At 45.4% G+C, this 21,879-nt stretch overlaps 1 protein-coding gene across 11 annotated transcripts in view; it reads left to right on the top strand.

Annotated features, from left to right (window-relative positions):
* Positions 1-21,879, top strand: part of LOC137375470 (5-hydroxytryptamine receptor 3A-like) — a 90,808-nt gene that overhangs the window by 19,576 nt on the left and 49,353 nt on the right. For 8 of the 11 annotated variants that reach the window (XR_010976002.1, XM_068042761.1, XM_068042768.1 and 5 more), the window contains exon 8: positions 210-434. Coding sequence is in view for 10 of the 11 variants with exons in the window: in XM_068042761.1 (XP_067898862.1) it covers positions 210-434 (225 nt within the window). In the remaining variant the exon portion in view is untranslated. The other 3 variants (XM_068042767.1, XM_068042760.1, XM_068042762.1) reach the window with 3 other exon arrangements.

Below are 21,879 nucleotides of genomic sequence, written 5' to 3' on the forward strand. Positions count from 1 at the left end.
CTCGATTTTGTACTTGGGTTCCTGGAGTGTAACGATAGCATTGCCCTGAAACTCTGTAGGACTTCAACAGACAAAGCTGTGGCCGGAGACAGGCTGGAACTCCGCTGAATTTCAGGGCCTGTTTTATTCAGAAATTTTGAAGCCTGCAGTTTTTCTACTTGCAACACCCATGCTGATCTAACGCAATTTCTTTCTCTTTCTTCTTGCAGCCATCTGCTTCCTGGTGTCTCTCACCTTCATGGTTGCCAGCTTGTTTGAAACCATCATCATCATCAACATGATCCACCAGAACGCCAAACAGAGGAAGGCTGTCCCGACCTGGATGCGAACCATCGTCCTGTACTACGGGGCGAAGCTGTTCTGGCGGCAGGGGAGGCGGCAAGAGTACCACCAGGTGTCCCGTGTCCCAGGGACCACCAACATCACAGACCAAGGTAACATCAGTCTCTTTCATCAGACCATCTGCTCCAACTACTCCTTGCAGCAGACCTTTGTTGAACAGTATCTGTGCTGAGAATAGAATGTTCTGCCACTCCATATATATATAGAAGCACTTGGAGCAGCAAAGACCATAAGTGAGGCAGCCAAGGCACCTCAACAGGGCAAGGTGTCTGGCAAGTGTTGTCTAATGCATCAACCACATAACAGTCCTGAATTGAAGTCTGGATAGAGTGGATGGGAAGGGCCTACTTACCTTAGAAACATAGAAAACATAGATAACAGGAGCAGCAGTAGGCCATTCGGCCCTTTGAGCCTGGTCCACCATTCATTATGATCATGGCTGATCATCCAACTCAGTAACCTGTTGCTGCTTTTGCCCCATACCCTATGATCCCTTTAGACCCAAGAGCTATATCAAACTCCTTCTTGAAAATATACAATGTTTTGGCCTCAACTGCTTTCTGTGGTAGCGAATTCCACAGGCTCACCACTCTCTGGGTGAAGTAATTTCTCCTCATCTCAGTCCTGAAAGGTTTATCCCATATCCTTAACTATGACCCCTGGTTCTGGACTCCCCCACCATCAGGAACATCCTACCTGCATCTACCCTATCAAGTCCTGTTAGAATTTTATAGGTTTCTATGAGATCCCCCCTCACTCTTCTGAACTCCAGCGAATATAATCCTAACCGACTCAATCTCTCCTCATACGTCAGTCCCACCATCCCAGGAATCAGTCTGGTAAACCTTCGCTGCACTGTCTCTATAGCAAGAACATCCTTCCTCAGATAAGGAGACCAAAAGTGCACACAATATTCCAGGTGTGGCCTCACCAAGGCCCTGTATAGTTGCAGCAAGACATCCCTGTTCCTGTACTCAATCCTCTCGCTATGAAGGCCAACTTACCATTTGTCTTTTTTACTGCCTGTAACAGAGAGGTCAGTGACTAGGGAGAACAGATTTAAAGTGATTGGTAGAAGGATTAGAGGGGTTTTCCCCAGAGGGTGGTGGGGGTCTGAAACTCACTGCCTCAAAGTTGGGTACAGGCAGAAAACCTAATCTTATTTAAAAGTTGCCTGGATGTGCACCTGAAATGCTGTAACCTGCAGGGCTATGGACCAAATGCTGGAAGGTGGGATTAGGCTGGGTGGCTCTTTTTTTTTGTCCTGCACAGACACGATGGGCCAAGTGGCCTCCTTCTGTGCTGTAAACATTCTATGAAGGCTCCCCTTCACCCTCTCCCCACCCTGGGCAGCTAACTGATGCTGACCATCACAGAAGCCATTTCCAGCGTGGCCAGTTTTATGCCCAAGAAACAAGTTGGAAACCTTTCCTACACTGTCCCCATCAAACACTCCCAGGACAGGTACAGCATGGGGTTAGATACAGAGTAAAGCTCCCTCCACACTGTCCCATCAAACACTCCCCCCAAAAAAAACGGAGTTCGATACAGAGTAAAGCTCCCTCTACACTGTCCCCATCAAACACTCCCAGGACAGGTACAGCACGGGGTTAGATACAGAGTAAAGCTCCCTCTACACTGTCCCCGTCAAACACTCCCAGGACAGGTACAGCACGGGGTTAGATACAGAGTAAAGCTCCCTCTACACTGTCCCATCAAACACTCCCAGGACAGGTACAGCACGGGGTTAGATACAGAGTAAAGCTCCCTAAAAAGAGAAAAAAAAACAACGGGTTAGATACAGAGTAAAGCTCCCTCCACACTGTCCCCATCAAACACCTTATGAGGAAAGGTTGAGACTATACTCATTTGAGTTTGGAAGAATTAGAATTGATCTTACTTTAACATGTAGGATTCTGAGGAGGCTTAACAGGGTACATGCTGAAAGGATGTTTCCCCTCATGGGGGAATCTAGAACTAGGGGGCACAGTTTCAGAAAGGGTTGCCCATTTAAGACAGAGATGATGAGGAATTTCTTCTCTTAGAGGGGTGTGAATCTTTGCAATTCTTCACACCAGAGAGCCTAGTCATTGAATATATTCAAGGCTGAGATAGACAGTCAGTTTTTTGAACTATAGGGGAGCCAAAGGTTATGGGGAACGGTTGGGAAAGTGGAGTTGAGACAGATCAGCCATGATTGTATTGAATGGTGGAGCAGGCTCGAGGGGCTGAATGGTCTACTCCTGCTCCTATTTCTTATGTCTTTTTGTTGTTAACTACCAGGGCAGGTGCAGCCCAGATTAGATACGGAGTAAATCGCCCTCTACACTCTCATTGCAACAAGTGACCTCAGTTCATAGAAACATAGAAAAATAGGAGCAGGAGTAGGTCATTTGGCCCTTCGAGCCTGCACCGCCATTCAATACGATCATGGCTGATCATCCAAACTTGGTACCCTGTTCCCACTTGATCCCTTTAGCCCTAAGAACTATATCTAACTCTTTCTTCAATATATTTAATGATTTGGCCTCAATTGCTTTCTGTGGTAGAGAATTCCTCAGGTTCACCACTCTCTGGGTGAAGAAATCTCTCCTCATCTCAATCCTAAATGGCTTACCCCTTATCCTTAGACTATGACCCCTGGTCCTGCACTGCCCCGCCATCAGGAACATCCTTCCTGCATCTAGTCTGTCCCGTCCTGTTAGAATTTTGTAGGTTTCTATGTGATCCTCTCTCATTCTTCTAACCTCTAGCGAATACAAGCCTAATCGACCCAATCTCTCTTCATACTTCAGTGCTGCCATCCCAGGAATCATACTTCAGGGAAACCCACCTTTCAGCCACAATGTATGAATTTTCCTTTTTGCTTTTGGCCAGAAATCCCATGCGATCTGTCATCACCAAATTAGGGGCAGCTTTGTTCAGTGTCCTTCTTGTACTGGACTGGTGCTGCCCCAGCTTCACTCCATGTGGCATCCTTAACAGCATGTAGACAGATACTCACCCCCTCAACCTAAACTGGATTTGAACCAGCTCTCGGAGGTGCCTTGGCAAGTATCTAACTCACTGCGCTACCGAGTGCCTCATTCACGGATGTCTGACCGACATTTTAATTAGTGAAGCTGAATATTCCACAGGGAGCAGCAATTGTTTGGAAGCAGGACTGGGAAAAGGGTGGAAAGAGTGCACCTGATGGGCATGAATTGGAACTGATGCTTTTTAAAACAATTTATTCATTCCTGAGATGTGGGCATCGCTGGCAAGGCCACATTTATTGTCCTTGAGAAGGTGATGGTGAGCTGCCTTCTTGAACCTCTGCAGTCCTTGTGGGGTGGGTATACCCACAGTGCTGTTGGGAAGGGAGTTCCAGGATTTTAACCCCAAGTCAATGAACGGTGATATCGTTCCAAGTCAGGATGATGTGTGTCTTGGAAGGGAACTTGCAAGTGGTGGTGTTCCCATGCATCTGCTGCCCTTGTCCTCTTGCTCTTAGTATTCCACCAGATGCTCACTGGAAAATAGGAACAGAGGAGCAGGAATGGGAGGAGGCAATTCATTCCCTGAGCCTGATCTGTCTCTTAAATCCATTTACCTTCCTTGGTTCCCTGACCCTTAATAACCTTGTCTAACAAAAATCTATCAAGCTAATGTTTTGGGTCTGTGACACAGACCTGAAATGTTAACTCTGTTTCTCTCTCAATGGCTGCTGCCTGACCTGCTGAGTATTTCCAGTACTTTCTGTTTTTATTTCAGATTTCCAACATCCGCAGTATTTTGCTTTTATTAAAAATCCATCAATTTCAGTTTTGAAATTTTCAGTTGACTCCCAGCATCCACAGCTTTTTGGGGGAGAGAGTTCCAGGTTTCCACTCCCCTTTGTGTGAAGAGGTGCTTCCTGACATCACCCTGAAATGGCCTGGCTCGAATTTTAAGGTTTGCCCCCCTTGTTCTTTTTAAAAATTTTTATTTAGAGATACAGCACTGAAACAGGCCCTTCGGCCCACTGAGTCTGTGACAACCATCAACCACCCATTTATACTAATCCTACACTAATTCCATATTCCTACCACATCCCCACCTGTCCCTATATTCCCCTACCACCTACCTATACTAGGGGCAATTTATAATGGCCAATTCACCTATCAACCTGCAAGTCTTTGGCTGTGGGAGGAAACCGGAGCACCCGGAGGAAACCCACGCAGACACAGGGAGAACTTGCAAACTCCATACAGGCAGTACCCAGAATTGAACCCAGATCGCTGGAGCTGTGAGGCTGCGGTGCTAACCACTGCGCCACTCATGTGTTCTGGACTCTCCCACCAGAGGAAATAGAGTAGATAAAGAGCAACCTTTAGTCACCTTGAACACCTCAATTAGATTACCCCTTAATCATCTATACTCAGGAATACAAGCCTCGTCTATACAACCTGTTCTCATCATTTAACACTTTTACTCACTGTCTGCTTATATTGACATCAATAATTTATTAGCTGACCTCCAGGATGCAAATTGACCCTGAGCTCCCACCAGCCGCAGGGTGGATTCAGCTGGATGCGCAGGAGGAGAGAGAGGGAAAGCTGGAAAGTAAAGTAATATTTCTCCTTTCATGAGTTTATAGAAATTGTCAGGTTATTTCAGCAAGAACAACAGCTTGTTGTATTTATACAGTGCTGTTACCTGGTAAAATGTCCTCTATGGGAACAGTATCAAAAAAAATTTAACGCAGAGCCACATGAGGAGAAATTAGAATAAGGTGAACAGAAGTTTATTTAATGAGTTAAGTTTCAAGGAGAGTCTAAAAGGAGGAGAGAGAATGAGATGTTTAGGGAGAAAATTCCAGAAGGTAGGGCGTAGCCAGCCGTCAATGGTGGGGTAAAGGAAATTGCAGAAAACCCTTTCCATGAGGGGACTGTTCAACCCTCCCAACCCTCTCCCACCTTCATCTTTCATATTTCCCAACACTCTTTCTAATGTGTTGTGAATGCGCAGAGTGTTTTGATCCCACTGATGAACTCTTGGCCCCTACAGAGTGCGAAATGAAGAGTTCCTGGCCGGCAGAGACACAGATGGTTCAGGTGTTGCTGCGTAAGGTAGCTGAGGGCATGGAGGAGATCAAACAGTGCTTGGAGCGGCACAACCAACAGCGGGAGATGGAGGAGGAGTGGCTGCAGATTGGCTACATCCTCGACTGTTTCCTTCACTCTGTATACTTAATATTCTTCATGGCTTTCTTGTTCACCCTCAGTTTCGCTTGGCTAATGTAACTTTACATCAACTGATCCCACTCATGAAAGGACCAGGGGGCAGAGAGATGAGGAGAAATTTTTTTTTTACGCGGCAAGTTATGATGATTTTGAATGCGTGGCCTGAAAGGGGGTGGAGAGGATGTGTGGAAGCAGATTCAATAATAACTCTGAAAAGGGAATTTGGATTTTAAAAAAGAACTTGCACTTCTATAATACATTTACAAGCTCAGGAAGCCCCAAAACGTTTTACAGCCACTGAAGTACTTTTTAAAGTGTCGTCACTGTTGTAATGTAGGAAACGCAGCAGTCAGCCTGTGCACAGCAAGATCCCACAAACAGCAGTGAGGTGACAGCACGATAATCTGTTTTAATGAGATTGATTAAGGGATAAATATCAACCAGGACACCGGGGAGAACTCCCTGCTCCTCTTCAGAATAGTGGCCATGGGATCTTTTATGTTCCCCTGAAAGGGCAGACGTGGCTTCGGTTTAATGTCTCATCCAAAAGACGGCACCTCCAACAGTGTAGCACACCCTCAGTGTCAGCCTCAACCCAGAGCTGGAAGGTGAGGTTAGGCTGGATAGCTCTTTTTTGATCAGCATGGATACGATGGGCTGAATGGCCACCTTTTGCTGCAGTAAATCATTCCATGTTCCTGTCATGTGCTCAAGTGCCTGAAGTGGACGATCTTCGTACTCAGTGTGCTTGATGAAGGAACATTTGCAGGGCTGTGGGGAAAGAGCAGGGTGGGTGTGTTGAGACCAATTGGATAGCTCTTACAAAGAGACGGTAGAGGCACGATGGGCCGAATAGGCTCATTATTCAATTTCAGTTTGATTTATGTCCACTAGGTGGTGGTGTTGATCCAGAAGTGCCAGCTCCCTTCCCCACCTTCCCCATGCCAGAGACCTCATTATGCTCAGATTATGGTTACAGGGCACTGTGTCTTGGTAATATTTTCGCAAACCCTTTATCGTTTGGCCCCGAACACACTGGCAAAAGAATGTGAACTGCAGGGAAGGTCCTCAGTCGTGTCGATTGGTCATGGCTCCAATTGTGAACTGCACTCACTCTTGCCCCCTCCCCTCTCTCCAAACTGAATTTACTGAGCTAGGCTTGGTGGTGACAATGCCCCTAGAGATCCAGCAGCTACTAATAACCCCAAAGAAATCTCAAAACAGCAGGAAAAGTTCAGACTTACAGGGGACATAAAGCTGGTGCAATTATCTGTGAAGTTCGTGTGAATCTCACTGTCTAATTGAAACACTTTTAGGGGACTGAATGGTGCAGTGAGTCAGACACTGAAGCATCAACTCTGACTTGTCCCTCCCTAAACTTTTATGCCTTTCTACCTCTTTCTTGCTTTATGTCGCTCCTTAAAAACCTATCTCTTTGACCAAGCTTTTGGCCGTCTGCCCTAATAATCCCTTAGGTAACCCAGTGTCATTTTTATTATGATTCTGTTCCTGTGAAACTCCTTGGCATTTTACAATGTTAAAGACACAATATAAATAAATGCAAGTCAATGCTGTTGTTACTGCTGAGGTGCCTGTTCCAGTTCAGCGCTGTGTTAGTGACAGTCAACATGCCTCCACTGGAAACTGCCTGTGTGCCTCATCAATAGATGAAGGAATTTTCAATGGCTGGGAGCGTTACCTAATGTAATACCCATGTAATTAGCATTAAATACGATTCCCTCTGTTTGAGGGAGGGTCACTCAGCATTAATAATGGGTTCAATGACAAGATCCCAGTCCTAATTACTGGGTCCAAGGAGCTGAAAGCACAGCCTGCTCACGATTTTGTTTTAACCCAAAGACATTAATCTCCCACCGACAGTTTTACTGAATATCCCTGTTACAATCACTGACCCTTGATAACAAATGCCACAGTTACTATAGAAAGAAAGAGCTCTCATTTATTTAGCGTCTTTCACGACTCCAGGACATCCCAAAGCGCTGCACAGCCAATACAATACTTTTGCTTTTGAAGTGTAGTCACTGTTGTAATGTAGGGAAACGCGCTAGACAATTTGTGCGCAGCAAGATCCCACAAACAACAATGAGATAACGAGCGCTACATAGGAGTGTCACAGCAAGTCTCCAACAATGGAGCCCCAATGGCCACAAAGGGAAGTCTAAATGACCATGATCCCTGAACCACTGAAACTCTTCAATCAACAGGAAACACACAGGTTAAAGGAAGAAAGACTTGCATTTCTATAGCACCTTGCACGACCTCCGGATCTCCAAAGTACTTTGCAGCCAATGAAGTACTTCTTGAAATGTAGGCACTGCTATAGTGCAGGCAACGCAGTAGCCAATTTGCGCACAGCAAGCTCCCACAAACAGCAATTGTTAATGACCAAGTCATCTGTATTTTTAGTGATGTTGAGGGATAAACATTGGTCAGGACGCCAGAGAGAATCCTGCCCCTACTCTTCAAGTAATACCATGGAATTTTTTTTACGAAGGCAGACAGGACTGCAATTTGACATGTCTTCTGAAAGACAGCACCTCGGACAGTGCAGCACTCGCTCAATACTGCACTGGGAGTGTCAGCCTGCATGATGTGCTCAGGGCTATGACTAACCCTGTATTGTGGAATCACTGCCTCGATATAGGAAACAGGGCAGGCATTTGCACACAGCATTTATATAGCATCTTATTGCTTCTCCTTGTAGCATCTCAAAGTGCCTCACATATGTGATTTACTTTGAAATCCTGCAATCACATTGTGCATAAGCACGATCCCACATGCAGCAATGAGCAGTGAATTTGTTTTTAAAAAAATCTCTTTACTGTTGATTGAGGGAAGAACGTTGGCCAGGACACTGGGAAAACTCTGCTGCCCTTCCATGTAAAGTGCCTTGGGATCTTCAACATCCCCCTGATGTGCCAGAACGGGCCAATGGGACCTGGGTTTAACAATATCCTGGGAAGGATGGTCCCAAGACAGTAACAGACTGAGTATGATGGGTTTGTCTGGTTGGAGAGCGGAGGAGTGGCACTGGGGCACCAGCCGCGAGTTCCCACCGCGGACAGCAAACCATGGGAAGCCCCCCCCCCCTGTGGTGCGTGTGTGGCTCACGAGCCTTGTCCTTGCAACGTCTTTTTCTTCCTTGGGCCACTTGCACTAATTGTGATTGTGGGGAGAGGGAAGCCGAAGGGAAGGCCAGGATATACAATATTTCCTTCACTTTGGAATAAGCACACCCACTCTGACAGCCGTTGACCCAATTCCTCGTGCCTGAACTGGTGGGAACCAGCTGTGGCGTAGTGGGCAGTGCTCTCAAATTTAAGTTAGAAGGTTGTTGGTTCGAGTCCTGCTCTAGAGACTAGTGTGCAAAATGTCCAGGTTGGCAGTACTGAAGGAATGCTGCTTTGTATGTGATGTTAAAGCCAAGTCCTATCTGCCCTCTTGGGTGGATATGAAAGATCCCCTGGGCACTATTGGGAGAAGAGCTGTCCTGGTCCAATGTTTATCCCTTGACTAATGTCACTAAAACAATTTAACTGGTCATGTATCTCATTGCTGTTTGTGGGATCTTGCTGTGTGCAAATTAGCTGCTGTGTTACCTACATTGCAACTGTGACTACACTTCAGAAGTACTTCGTTGGCTGTGAATTGCTTTGTGACATCTCGAGATTGTGAAAGGTGCTACAGAAATGCAAATTCTTTCTGTTATCTTGTATTATTTTAGCCTTCTGCATTAAAGCATCGTTGAGAGGAATTTAGTGCAATTGTGCTATCAATTCCCGACGACAGTTATCATGGGTCAGAAACTGCAGCCCTGCATTCTGTTCCTTGGTGATATCTTGCCAACAGTGATTTGTCAAGAAATCAAAAAATCTATTTCGGGCAACTTCAGCTGCCTCCGAACCCCCCCCCCCCCTTGTTTCTTCAAATAGTTTATCCGAATCTGAGGAATTTTCAATTACTTCTGCAGGGTTTCAGCACCAAAGACGCTGAAGAGTAAGTTATGCATAGTGAGCTTGAACTGAATGCTCTCCCTTTTAAACCTGGGCTGTGTTCCAACTCAGACACAGGAAGCAATGCTCACAGCTCTCGTCCCGCAGGGAAATTGGTCCAGATGCTTTGCTTGGTTTCTGGGATAGACAGCAAGATCCCCCTACCTCTCACCTCCACCCCACCCCCTCCCCCAGTGCAAGCTCACTTCGGACTGTGATCCACTGAGTGTATTAGTCTGCAGGAATCAGCCATAGCTCAGTGGGTGACACTCTTGTTGTTTCAGTGAGGTCATCCTGCTCCAGAGTCTTGAGCTCATAATACTGCCAACTGAGCCAGAACTGCAGGGGACGGATCCCGGGGTATAGACACCTATCGGCAGAGGTGCATTTTTTCTGGATGTTATCCAACCCTGTCTAGGCTTCATTAGAAAGAGAAAAGTGAAGGAATTCCTAAAGGGGAACGTAATGTACTGGAATATGAATAGGATTATGGTGCTGAATGCCATGTCTAAAATCCCACTCTGCTCTTGCACATTGCCTCCCCTCTCCATGTGGTGTTTTGATCCTTTTTCCCTCTATTTTAGTTCCCTCTCTCTCACACAAGCGCAGCTGACTGCCAGTCACAGCAACAAGGCACCACGCCACTGAGCAAGTGCAGGGGTTTGCTGCATGCCAGGAACAGCCTCTGCTGTCCCGTGGAGCTGTGACTAATGCCACCTTGTCCCATTCACTGCTGGATAATGAAACCAGTGGAGATTGTGTACTCTGCACTCAGACTCTGAATGTATTGTGGTTCTGATAGAAATGCCTGCGAGAGCCTTGTCTCAGTCCCCGGGCTGCCTCTCACTCGAACCCCTGCCTCTAACTCGGAGGGAGTGCTACACAGTCGGAGGTGTCGTCTTTTGGATGAGATGTTAAACTGAGTGAGGCCCAGTCTGCTCGATCCGGTGGACGGAAAAAGATCCCAAAGCTTCTATTTTGAAGAAGAGCGGGTGATTTCTCGTGTGAGTAATGGTCCTGGGCCAACATTTATCCCTGAAACAGCATCACTTAAAAAAAAACTGATATCAGGTAATTATTGCATTGCTGCTTGTGGGATCTTGCTGTGCACAAATAGGCTGTGCGATTTGCTAAATTTCAATCGTAACTAGACTTCAAAAGTGCTGTAAAGCACTTTGGGATGTCCTGAGATCATGAAAGGCGCTATAGAAATGCAACTTCTTTCTTTCTGGGTGAGTTCCATCATTCGCAGGTCAGCCTCCTAATTAAAAGATCGCTAAACAGGCATGACCTATTTAAGGGCATATTTTATTATAATATTTAATCCCATATTCCGTCCTTCTGTCAGTAATTGAATCCATCAGGAACAGCCCAGGATGAGAGCTGGACTGGAGGAAAGACGCAAGAGGCGACGAGACACCAACAATAACAGATTCAGTCACGCAACATACCTTCATCCGGCCATTCCTTTTCCCTGTCCTCAGTGCCTTCTACTCTCCTCTGAGACCATTTGTTCCTCCCTCCCTCTTCCCCCACCGCCGTCCCCTTCCCACCTGCCTTGCACCCACCTTCGCCCCAAGGGTGCTGAGGCCAACTCGCAGCTCTCCGACGCTGATGCCATGTTTGCGATAGGCCAGCTCAGCACAGAATCAGCGACCGCAGCCCTGGGCCTTCCCAGGCTGTGCAGCTCAGCCGCTCATTCCATTAAACCTCAGCCGAGCTGAACCAGCGGGAAGGCCTGTCGTCATGGAAACCCCATGGGACACACAACCAAGCCGGACACATTTCAGCCAGCCCATCGAAACCAAAGAAAGAAAAACTGCCGCTGCTGATCCAACTTATTTCACCTCTTTCCATCTTCCGCACGTTTACTCTTTCAACCTTTCTCTATTTGCTTTTATTTTTGTTGTTACAAGTTCACTCTCTATTACTTTTGCTCAGTTTTCTTTACTCCCTGTCTCTCTCTCTCTCTCTTTATCTCGCTGTCGTCTTCTTTTCAGGCTACAGAGCTTTGGCAGGCCTCCAGAGAAAGTAAAGTATCTCCTTTAAGCCTGTGTTGGACTTGTGAACAGATTTACCCCTTGGCTTCATTCCACTGACCCCTCCCCTCCCCCTCATCACCACCAGCCCCCAACTCCCACCCACTGTCCACTGTTCTCTGTGAGCAGAGCTTATTGTTCTGGCTCACGCCCTCCCAGGCACTATGCTGTGGCCATGGCCCAGGGCCAGAAATCGACTGGAGAAGCCTCATTAATACAGCAGCCTCTGTAATGATCTAAACACATGCACCGAAAAGAGGAACTCACTAGCATCAGTGATCCTCTGTCAGTCTCCGATATCGCTGTAGGAGAATGGAAACAACTCCCATTTCTACACGTTTTCATGACCGCAGGACATCCCAAAGCACTTTACGGTCAATAATGTACCTTTGAGGTGTAATGTAAGAAACGCAGCAGCCAATGTATGTACAGTATTTTAGTGATGTTGTTTGAGGGATAAATATTGGCCGGGACACCGGGGAGAATTCCCTTGCTCTTCTTCCATTTAATACCATGGGGTCTGACACTTAAACCTGACAGGGCAGACCTTGGTTTAATGCCTCATTCAAAAGACGGCACCTCCAACAGTGCAGCACTCCCTCAGAACTGCACTGACGTGTCAGCTTGGATTCTGTGCTCAAGTCTCTGGAGTGGGACATGAACCCAGGACCTTCTGACTCAGAGGAGAGGGTGCTACCCACAGAGCCTTGACTTACGTCTATCACTGTCAAATCCCCCTGCCTATCAGCCAGAAACATAGCATGCTTGGTATTGGTGAGGCTGGGTTGGTGTTGAAGTCAGGAACAAGGGTGCGGGGGGTGGGGGGGGGGCCTCTCAGTTGTTCAACTGGAATGCAATTTGGGAAGTCGGGGGATATGGAGCAAAGACATAGGAACATAGGAACAGAATTGGGCCATTCAGTCCATCAAGCCTGCCCCACCATTCAATACGATCATGGCTGATCATCCACTTCAATGCCTTTTTCTCACATTATCCTCATATCCCTTATGTCATTTGTATTTAGAAATCTCTCAATCTCTGCTTTAAACATACTCAATGACTGAGCTTCCACAGCCCTCTGGGGTAGAGAATTCCAAAGATTCACAACCCTCTGTTTAGAAATTTCTCCTCATCTTTGTCCTAAGTAGCTTCCCTCTTATTTTGAAATTGTGTCCCCTGGGTCTAGACTCCCAACCAGGGGAAACATCTTAGCTGCATCTACCCTGTCTATTCCTTTAAATATTTTGTCGGTTTCAGTGAGATCACCTCTCATTCTTCAAAACTCTAGAGAATACAAGCCCAGTTTCCACAATCTCTCTTCATAGGACAGTTCCACCATCCCGGGAACAAGTCTGATGAATCTTCGTTGCACTCCCTCTATGGCAATAGTATCCTTCCTAAGGTAAGGGGACCAAAACTGCACACAGTACTCCAGGTACAGTCTACCCAAGGTTCTATACAATTGAAGCAAGACTTCACTACTCCTGGACACAAATCCTCTTGCGATAAAGGATAACATACCATTAACCTTCTTAATTGCTTGCTGCACCTGCATGTCTGCTTTCAGTGACTTATTGACAAGGACACCCAGGTCCCTTTGTACATCTACACTTTCTAATCTCTTACCATTTAAGAAAAACTCTGCACATCTCTTCCTCCTACTAAAGTAGATAACCTCACATTTTTCCACATTATATTCCATCTGCCATGTTCTTGCCCACTCATTAAGTCTGTCCAAATCCCCTTGAAGCCACTTTGCATCTTCCTCACAACACGCATTCCCACATAGTTTTGTGTCATCTGCGAACTTGGAAATATTACATTTGATTCCCACATCCAAATCATTGGTATATATTGTGAACAGCTGGGGCCCAAGGACTGATCCCTGTGGTACCCAATAGTCACAGCCTGCCAACGTGAGAATGACCCGTTTATTCCTACTCTCTGCTTTCTGCCTATCACCGATCCTTAATCCATGCCAGTATACTACCTCCTGTCCCACGTGCTTTAATTTTGCTAACCAACATCCTGTGGGGGACTTTATCAAAGGTCTTTTGAAAATCCAAGTTAAACCACGTCCATTTACTCCCCTCTATCAATTCTGTTAGTAACATCCTCAAAAAACACCATCAGGTTCATCAAACATGATTTCCCATTCATAAATCCATGTTGACTATGCCCAATCAGATCATTATTATCCAAGTGTCCATTTATCACATCCTTTAGAATAGATTTGAGCATTTTCCCAACGACTGATGGAAGGCTAACAGGTCTGTAATTCCCTGTTTTCTCCCTCCGTCCCTTCTTAATAATGGGGTGACATTTGCGACCTTCCAATCTGCAGGAACCATTGCAGAATCGACAGAATTTTGGAAGATGGTCACCAATGCATCCACTATCTCCATAGCTACCTCTTTCAACACTCTGGGATGTAGAATATCAGGTCCTGGGGACTTAACAACCTTCAGCCCCATGAATTTCTCAAATACCAATTTCCTTCAATTCTTCATTTCCTCAGTCCCTTGGATCTCTAATTCTGGGAGATTTCTTGTATCTTCCTCAGTGAAGACAGACACAAAGTAATCATTGAACTTCTCTGCCATTTCTCTAATCCCCATTATAAATTCTCCTGACTCTGCCTGTAATGGACCCACATTTGTCATTTCCTTTTTACGTACCTGTCAAAGCTTTTACAATCCGTTTTTACAGTTTTTGCTAGCTTACATTCATATTCTATTCTCCCTTTCTTTATCAGTTTCTCCTTTGCTGTACTCTAAAATCCTCCCAATCCTCAGGTTTACTACTATTTCAGGCAAATTTATCGGCCTTTTCCTTTAATCTTATACAATCCTTAACTTTCTTTGTTATCCACGGTTGACTGCCTTTACTTTTGGGGTTTTTGTGGGTAGAGTTGGGATGTGGATCAGCCGTGGTTAGTTGAGTGAACAGGCTGAATGGGCTGAATGGCCTACACCAGTTTCTATATCACAGTTTAGAAATCTTTAGATTTTTGGTAGATGTGTAGATCCCACACTTAAGAGGGGAGTCTGCAAACACAGACAGCATTTTAACACAACACCCAGTGGACTCACTGGGAAATTGAAATAGCTGAGGTGATACAAAGTACAACAACTTGCATTTCTATAGTGCCTTTAATGCCACAAAGCATCCCAGGGTGCTTCACAGGAGAGTTACCAGACGAATCTGATGCCAAGCCACATAAGGAGATATTCTTGGTCAAAGTGGCTAGTTTTAAGGATCATCTGGAGGGAATTCCAAATATTGGGGCTCAGGCAGCTAACAATGAAATTTGGGGATGTGCAAGAGGCCAGAATTGGAGGATTGCAGCGATTTGGAAGGGGTTACGGAGATAGGGAGGGTTGTAGGGCTGGAGGATGTTAGAGATAGGGAGGTTTGTAGGGTTGGAGGAGGTTACAGAGATAGGGAGGTTTGTAGGGTTGGATGAGGTTACAGAGATAGGGAGGTTTGTAGGGTTGGAGGAGGTTACAGAGATAGGGAGGTTTGTAGGGCTGGAGGAGGTTACAAAGATGCACAGGGTTGTAGGGCTGGAGGAGGTTACAGAGATAGGGAGGGTTGTAGGGCTGGAGGATGTTAGAGATAGGGAGGGTTGTAGGGCTGGAGGAGGTTACAGAGATTGGGACTGTTGTAGCGTTGGAGGAGGTTATAGAGATAGGGAGGTTTGTAGGGTTGAAGGAGGTTACAGAGATAGGGAGGTTTGTAGGGCTGGAGGAGGTTATAAAGATGCACAGGGTTGTAGGGCTGGAGGAGGTTACAGAGATAGGGAGGGTTGTATAGCTGGAGGAGGTTAGAGATAGGGAGGGTTGTAGGGCTGGAGGATGTTAGAGATAGGGAGGGTTGTAGGGCTGGAGGAGGTTACAGAGATTGGGACGGTTGTAGGATGGAGGAGGTTACAGAGGTAGGGAGAGTTGTAGGGTTGAAGGAGGTTACAGAGATAGGGAGGGTTGTAGGGCTGGAGGAGGTTACGAAGATGCACGGGGTTGTAGGGCTGGAGGAGGTTACAGAGATAGGGAGGATGCATGGCTGGAGGGGGTTACAGAGATAGGGAGGGTTGGACGGCTGGAGGCGGTCACAGAGATAGGGAGGTTTGTAGGGGCTGGAGGAGGTTACAGAGATAGGGAGGGTTGTATAGCTGGAGGGGATCACAGAGATAGGGAGGGTTGTATAGCTGGAGGGGGTCACAGAGATAGGGAGGGTTGTAGGGGCTGGAGGAGGTCACAGAGATAGGGAGGGTTGTAGGGGCTGGAGGAGGTCACAGAGATAGGGAGGCCATGAAAATATCTGAATGCAAGGAGGAGAATTTTAAAATCGAGGCATTGCGGGAGCAGGGGCCAATGTAAGTCAATGAGTGATGGGATGATGGGTGACCAACACATGGAGTGAGTTAGGAGATAGGCAACAGGGCTTTGGATGATACTGAGCCACAAAGGTAACTTCTAAGATTTGATCCTGGTCTACCTTGAAGAATGGTTGAATTTTTATGCAATTAATATAGTTCCTTAATTTTCTTTGCTGGTGTTGCTGCCTCTTTGAAGGAGCACAGCTCCATGGAATCCACCCCCCTCTTCATAGGAACAAGGGGAGGCCATTCAGCCCCTCGAGCCTGTCCCAACATTCAATTAGATCATGACTTATTTGCATCTTCGCTACCTTCATGCACCTTTGCTCCATGTGTCAGTTTTGACCTTTGAGGGCAGCACAGTTCGGTCCAGTACTGCCTTCACCTAAAGCCCCACTCACCTGCAGTATCTAACAAGGGTAATGCCCGCAGGGACCAGGAGCAGGAACCATAGCTCATACAGGTTGGGCCGATGATCCCAACTTCTGCACCAGTTCACATTAGTTACCTCTGGACAACCTGGGAACCTGAATAATACCGGGGCTAAAAGGGTAGAATTAAGAAAACAGATTGAATAGACAAGGCTTATATTCCTCGCAAATGGAAGATTGAGATATGATCAAATAGAAAAAGATTGAAAAAGGTATTCAAGATGTTTAAAGGAGTTGATGGGGTAGATAGAGAGAAACTATTTCCTCTGGTGGTGGAGTCTAGAACAATGGGGCATAACTTTAAAATTAGAGCCAGGTGGTTGTCAGGAAGAACTCCTTCACACAAAGGATAGTGGAAATCTGGAACTCTCTGCCCTAAAAAGCTTTTGAGACTGGTAGGGGTCAATTGAAAATGGGAAACTGAGATTGATAGATGAATAGTGTTAGGTAATGGGTATTAAGGGATGCAGAACTCAAGGCAGCTAGATAGAGTTGACATACTGATCAACAGACTCAAGGGGCTGAATGGTCTCCTTCTGTACCAATGTACTTCGGACAAATGGTAGAAGTGTCAGTGGGGGAGCATTTCGGGGATCGTGGCCATAACTCTGTAAGATTCAAGGTAGTTATGGAAGGGGACAAAGATGGATCGGAAATAAAGGTACTGAATCGGGGGAAGGCCGATTTCAATATGATAAAACAGGATCTGGCCAAAGTGGACTGGGAGCAGCTAATTGTAGGAAAGTCTACATCAGACCAGTGGGAGTCATTCAAAAAGGAAATAGTGAGAGTTCAGGGCCAACATGTTCCCGTTAAGGTGAAGGGTAGGACCAACAAGTCCAGGAAACCCTGGATGTCAAGAGATATAGAGGATTGGATCAGGAAAAAAGGGAGGCTTATGGCAGTTTCAGAGTGCTGAAAACAGCAGAGGCACTAGAGGAGTATAGAAAGTGTAGGGGGATACTTAAAAAAGTAATTAGGAGATCAAAGAGGGGACATGAAAAAATACTGGCGGGCAAGATAAAGGGAAATCCTAAGGTGTTTTATAAGTATATTAAGGGCAAGAGGATAAGCAGGGAAAGAGTAGGACCCATTAAGGACCAAAGTGGCAATCTGTACGTAGAGCCAGAGGACATAGGTGAGGTTTTAAATGGATTATTTTTCATCTGTGTTCACTATGGAGAAGGTCGATGTAGGTGTCGAGATCAGGGAGGGGATTGTGATATACTTGAACATATTAGCATTGAAAGGGAGGGAGTATTAGCTGTTTTAGCAGGCTTAAAAGTGGATAAATCCCCAGGCCCAGATGAGATGTATCCCAGGCTGTTATGTGAGGCAAGGAAGGAGATAGCAGGGGCTCTGAAACAAATTTTCAAATTCATCTAGCCCAGGGGAGGTGCCAGAGGATTGGAGGACAGCGAATGTGGTACCATTATTCAAGAAGGGTAGCAGGGATAAACCAGGTAACTACAGACCGGTGAGTCCAACATCAGTAGTTGGGAAACTATTGGAAAAAGTTCTGAGGGAAAGGATTAATCTCCACTTGGAGAGGCAGAGATTAATCAGGGATAGTCAGCATGACTTTGTCAGGGGGAGATCGTGTCTAACTAACTTGATTGAATTTTTTGAGGTGGTGACTAGATGTGTAGATGAGGGTAAAGCAGTTGATGTAGTCTACATGGACTTCAGTCAGGCTTTTGATACGGTCCTGCATGGGAGATTAGTTAAGAAAGTAAGAGCCCATGGGATCCAGGGCAATTTGGCAAATTGGATCCAAAATTGGCTTAGTGGCAGGAGGCAGAGGGTAATGGTCGAGGGTTGCTTTTGCGAGTGGAATCCTGTGAACCGTGGTGTACCACAGGGATCGGTACTGAGACCCTTGCTGTTTGTAGTGTACATTAATGATTTAGATGTGAATATAGGAAGTATGATTAGTAAGTTCGCAGATGACACGAAGATTGGTGGTGTCATAAATAGTGAGGAAGAAAGTTTTAGATTACAGGACGATATAGATGGGCTGGTAAGATGGGCGGAGCAGTGGCAAATGGAATTTAATCCTGAAAAGTGTGAGGTGATGCATTTTGGGAGAACTAACAAGGCAAGGGAATATACAATGGATGGTAGGACCCGAGGAAGTACAGAGGGTCAGAGGGACCTTGGTGTATTTGTCCATAGATCATTGAAGGCAGCAGCACAAGTAGATATGGTGGTTAGGAAAGCGTGTGAGATACTTATCTTAATTAACTGAGGCATAGAATATAAGAGCAGGGAGGTTATGATGGAGCTGTATAAAACCATAGTTAGACCACAGCTGGAGTACTGTGTACAGTTCTGGGCACCACACTATAGGATGGATGTGATTGCACTGGAGAGGGTGCAGAGGAGATTCACCAGGATGTTGTCTGGGCTGGAGCATTTCAGCTATGAAGAGAGACTGAAAAGGCTAGGGTTGTTTTCCTTCGAGCAGAGAAGGCTGAAGGGGGACATGATTGAGGTATACAAAATTATAAGGAACATTGATTGGTTTGACAGGAAGAATCTTTTTTCTTTAGCGGAGTTGTCAATAACCGGGGGCATAGGTTAAGGTAAAGGGCAGGAGGTTTAGAGGGGATTTCAGGAAACATTTTTTCACTCAGAGGGTGGTTGGAATCTGGAACACACTGCCTGAAGGGGTGGGAGAGGCAGGAACCCTCACAACATTTAAGAAGTATTTAGATGAGCATTTGAACGCCATAGCATACAGGGCTACGGGCCAAGTGCTGGAAAATAGGGTTAGAATAGTTAAGTGCTTTATAGCTGGCACAGACACAATGGGCCGAAGGGCCTGTTTCTGTGCTGTATAACTCTATGACTCTATGTAACTAAGGCTCAAAGCTTCATCTCTGGAACAGCCTGACCAGGCAATGCCCACACTCATTCAATCAGTGAAGGAGCTGTGATATTAATTTTATTAACGGAACATCCTTTACCGCATCGAAGATCATTCTGGAAACAGTCACCAAAGCTGACAAACAGATTCAAAAATGGGCAAGCAAATAACAGCCCAATATTGAAAAAAACAGCTGTGAATATATTCTGCTCTTCAATGGAATATTAAATCAGGCAGTTCCAATAACATGGAACTGATCATTACACCAGTGTTAGGCCCAGGAAGAAAGTTGAAGCTCGAATTTGGACAGACGGACTGCCCTGAATGTCGAAAGACATTCACACATTCAGAAAAATCTCCAGACAGACCAGTTGAAAAAACATCTTTCATGATCTCAGGACATCCCACAGTGCTTGAAATGTAGACACTGTCGTCAGGTAGGAAACATGGCAGCCAATTTACACACAGCAAGATCCCACAAACAGCAATGTGATAGTGACCAGCTAACCATGCGGGATAAATATTGCCCAGGATACTAAAGAGAACTCACCTGCTTTTCTTTGAATAATATTACAGAATCTGCTATACTTCCATCTCTGTAGGCAGACATGCCTCAATTTGACATGCTATCTGAAAAGTGGTACTTCCGGCAGTGCAGAGCTCCTTCAGGACTGCAGTGGAAGTGCCAGCCTGGACTTTGTGCTATGGTGTGGGACTTGGACCCATGACCTTCTGAATGGGAGGGGAAAGCATGACCATTGAGTCAAGGCTTACACCTATTCTACACTAATTCTGTCAGTTAATTTCTGCTGCAATACCTTCTATACTTGTTACTGTTAGTGCAAAGTGGATGTTAATCAAGTTCATAAATTAAAGTGTGTTCCTAAAATATTAAAATAAAAGAACTGTTACAGGTTGTAATTCAGAACATACAAATTAGGAGCAGGAGTAGGCCACTCGGCCCCTCGAGCCTGCTCCGCCATTCAACAAGATCATGGCTGATTGGTTTGTAACTTCAACTCCACATTCCCGCCTACCCCAATAACCTTTCACCCTCTTGCTTATCAATAATCTATCTACCTCTGCCTTTAAAATATTCAAAGACTCCCCTTCCATCGCTTTTTGAGGAAGAGAGTTCCAAAGACCCACAGAGAGCAAAAATTTCTCCTCATCTCTGTCTGAAGTGGGTGACCCTTTATTTTTAAACAGTTACCCCTAGTTCTAGATTCTCCCACAAGAGAAAACATCCTTTCCATATCCACCCTCTCAAGACCCCTGAGAATCTTATGTTTCAATCAAGTGGCCTCTTACTCTTCTAAACTCCAGCCAATACAAGCCTAGCCTGTCCAACCTTTCATCATAAGACAACCCACCAATTCCGGGTGTTAGTCTAGTAAACCTTCTCTGAACTGCTTCCAATGCATTTACATCCTTCCTTAAATAAGGAGACCAACATTGTACACAATTCTTCAGATGTGGTCTCACCAAGGCCCTATATAATTGAAGCATAACCTCCCTACTTTTGTATTCAATTCCGCTCACAATAAACAATAACATTCTATTAGCTTTCCTAATTACTTGCTGTACCTGCATACTAACCTTTTGCAATTCATGCACTAGGACACCCAGATCCCTCTGCATCTCAGAGCTGTGCAATCTCTCACCATTTAGATAATATGCTTTTTTTTTATTCTTCCTGCCAAAATGGACAATTTCACATTTTATACTCCATTTGCCAGATTTTTGCCCACTCACTTAACCTATCTATATCCCTTTGTATCCTCCTTATGTCCACTTCACAACTTACTTTCCTACATATCTTTGTGTCATCAGCAAATTTAGCAACCATACTTTCGGTCCCTTTATCCAAGTCATTTATATAAATTGTAAAAGGTTGAGGCCCCAGCACTGATCCCTGTGGCACACCACGCGTTACAACTTGCCAACCAGGAAAAGACCCATTTATGCCTACTCTCTGTTTCCTGTTAGCTAACCAATCTTCTATCCCTGCCAATATGTTACCACCTACACCATGAGCTTTTATTTTCTGCAATAACCTTTGATGTGCCACCTTATCAAATGCCTTCTGGAACTCTAAGTACAGTACATCCACTGGTTCCCCTTTATCCACAGCACATGTTACTTCTTCATAGAACTCCAATAAAATGGTTAAACATGATTTTCCTTTCACAAAACCATGTTGACTCTGCCTGATCACCTTGAATTTTTCTAAATGCCCTGCTATAACGTCTTCAATAATAGTTTCTAACATTTTCCCTAAGACAGATTCAAGGTAACTGGCCTGTAGTTTCTTGCTTTCTGCCTCCCTCCCTTTTTGAATAAAGGAGTTATATTCGCTATTTTCCAATCTAAATGGAACCTTCCTCAAAGCTAGGGTATTCTGGAAAATTAAAACCAACGTATCGACTATCTCACTAGCCACTTCTTTTAAGACCCTAGGATGAAGTCCATCAGGACCCGGGGACTTGTCAGCCCACAGCTCCAACAATTTGCTCAGTACCACTTCCCCAGTGATTGTAATTTTCTTAAGTTCCTCCCTCCCTTCCATTTCCTGATTTACAACTTTTTCTGGGATGTTACTT

Source organism: Heterodontus francisci, chromosome 11, assembly GCF_036365525.1.
Source record: "Heterodontus francisci isolate sHetFra1 chromosome 11, sHetFra1.hap1, whole genome shotgun sequence".
NCBI lineage: Eukaryota > Metazoa > Chordata > Chondrichthyes > Heterodontiformes > Heterodontidae > Heterodontus > Heterodontus francisci.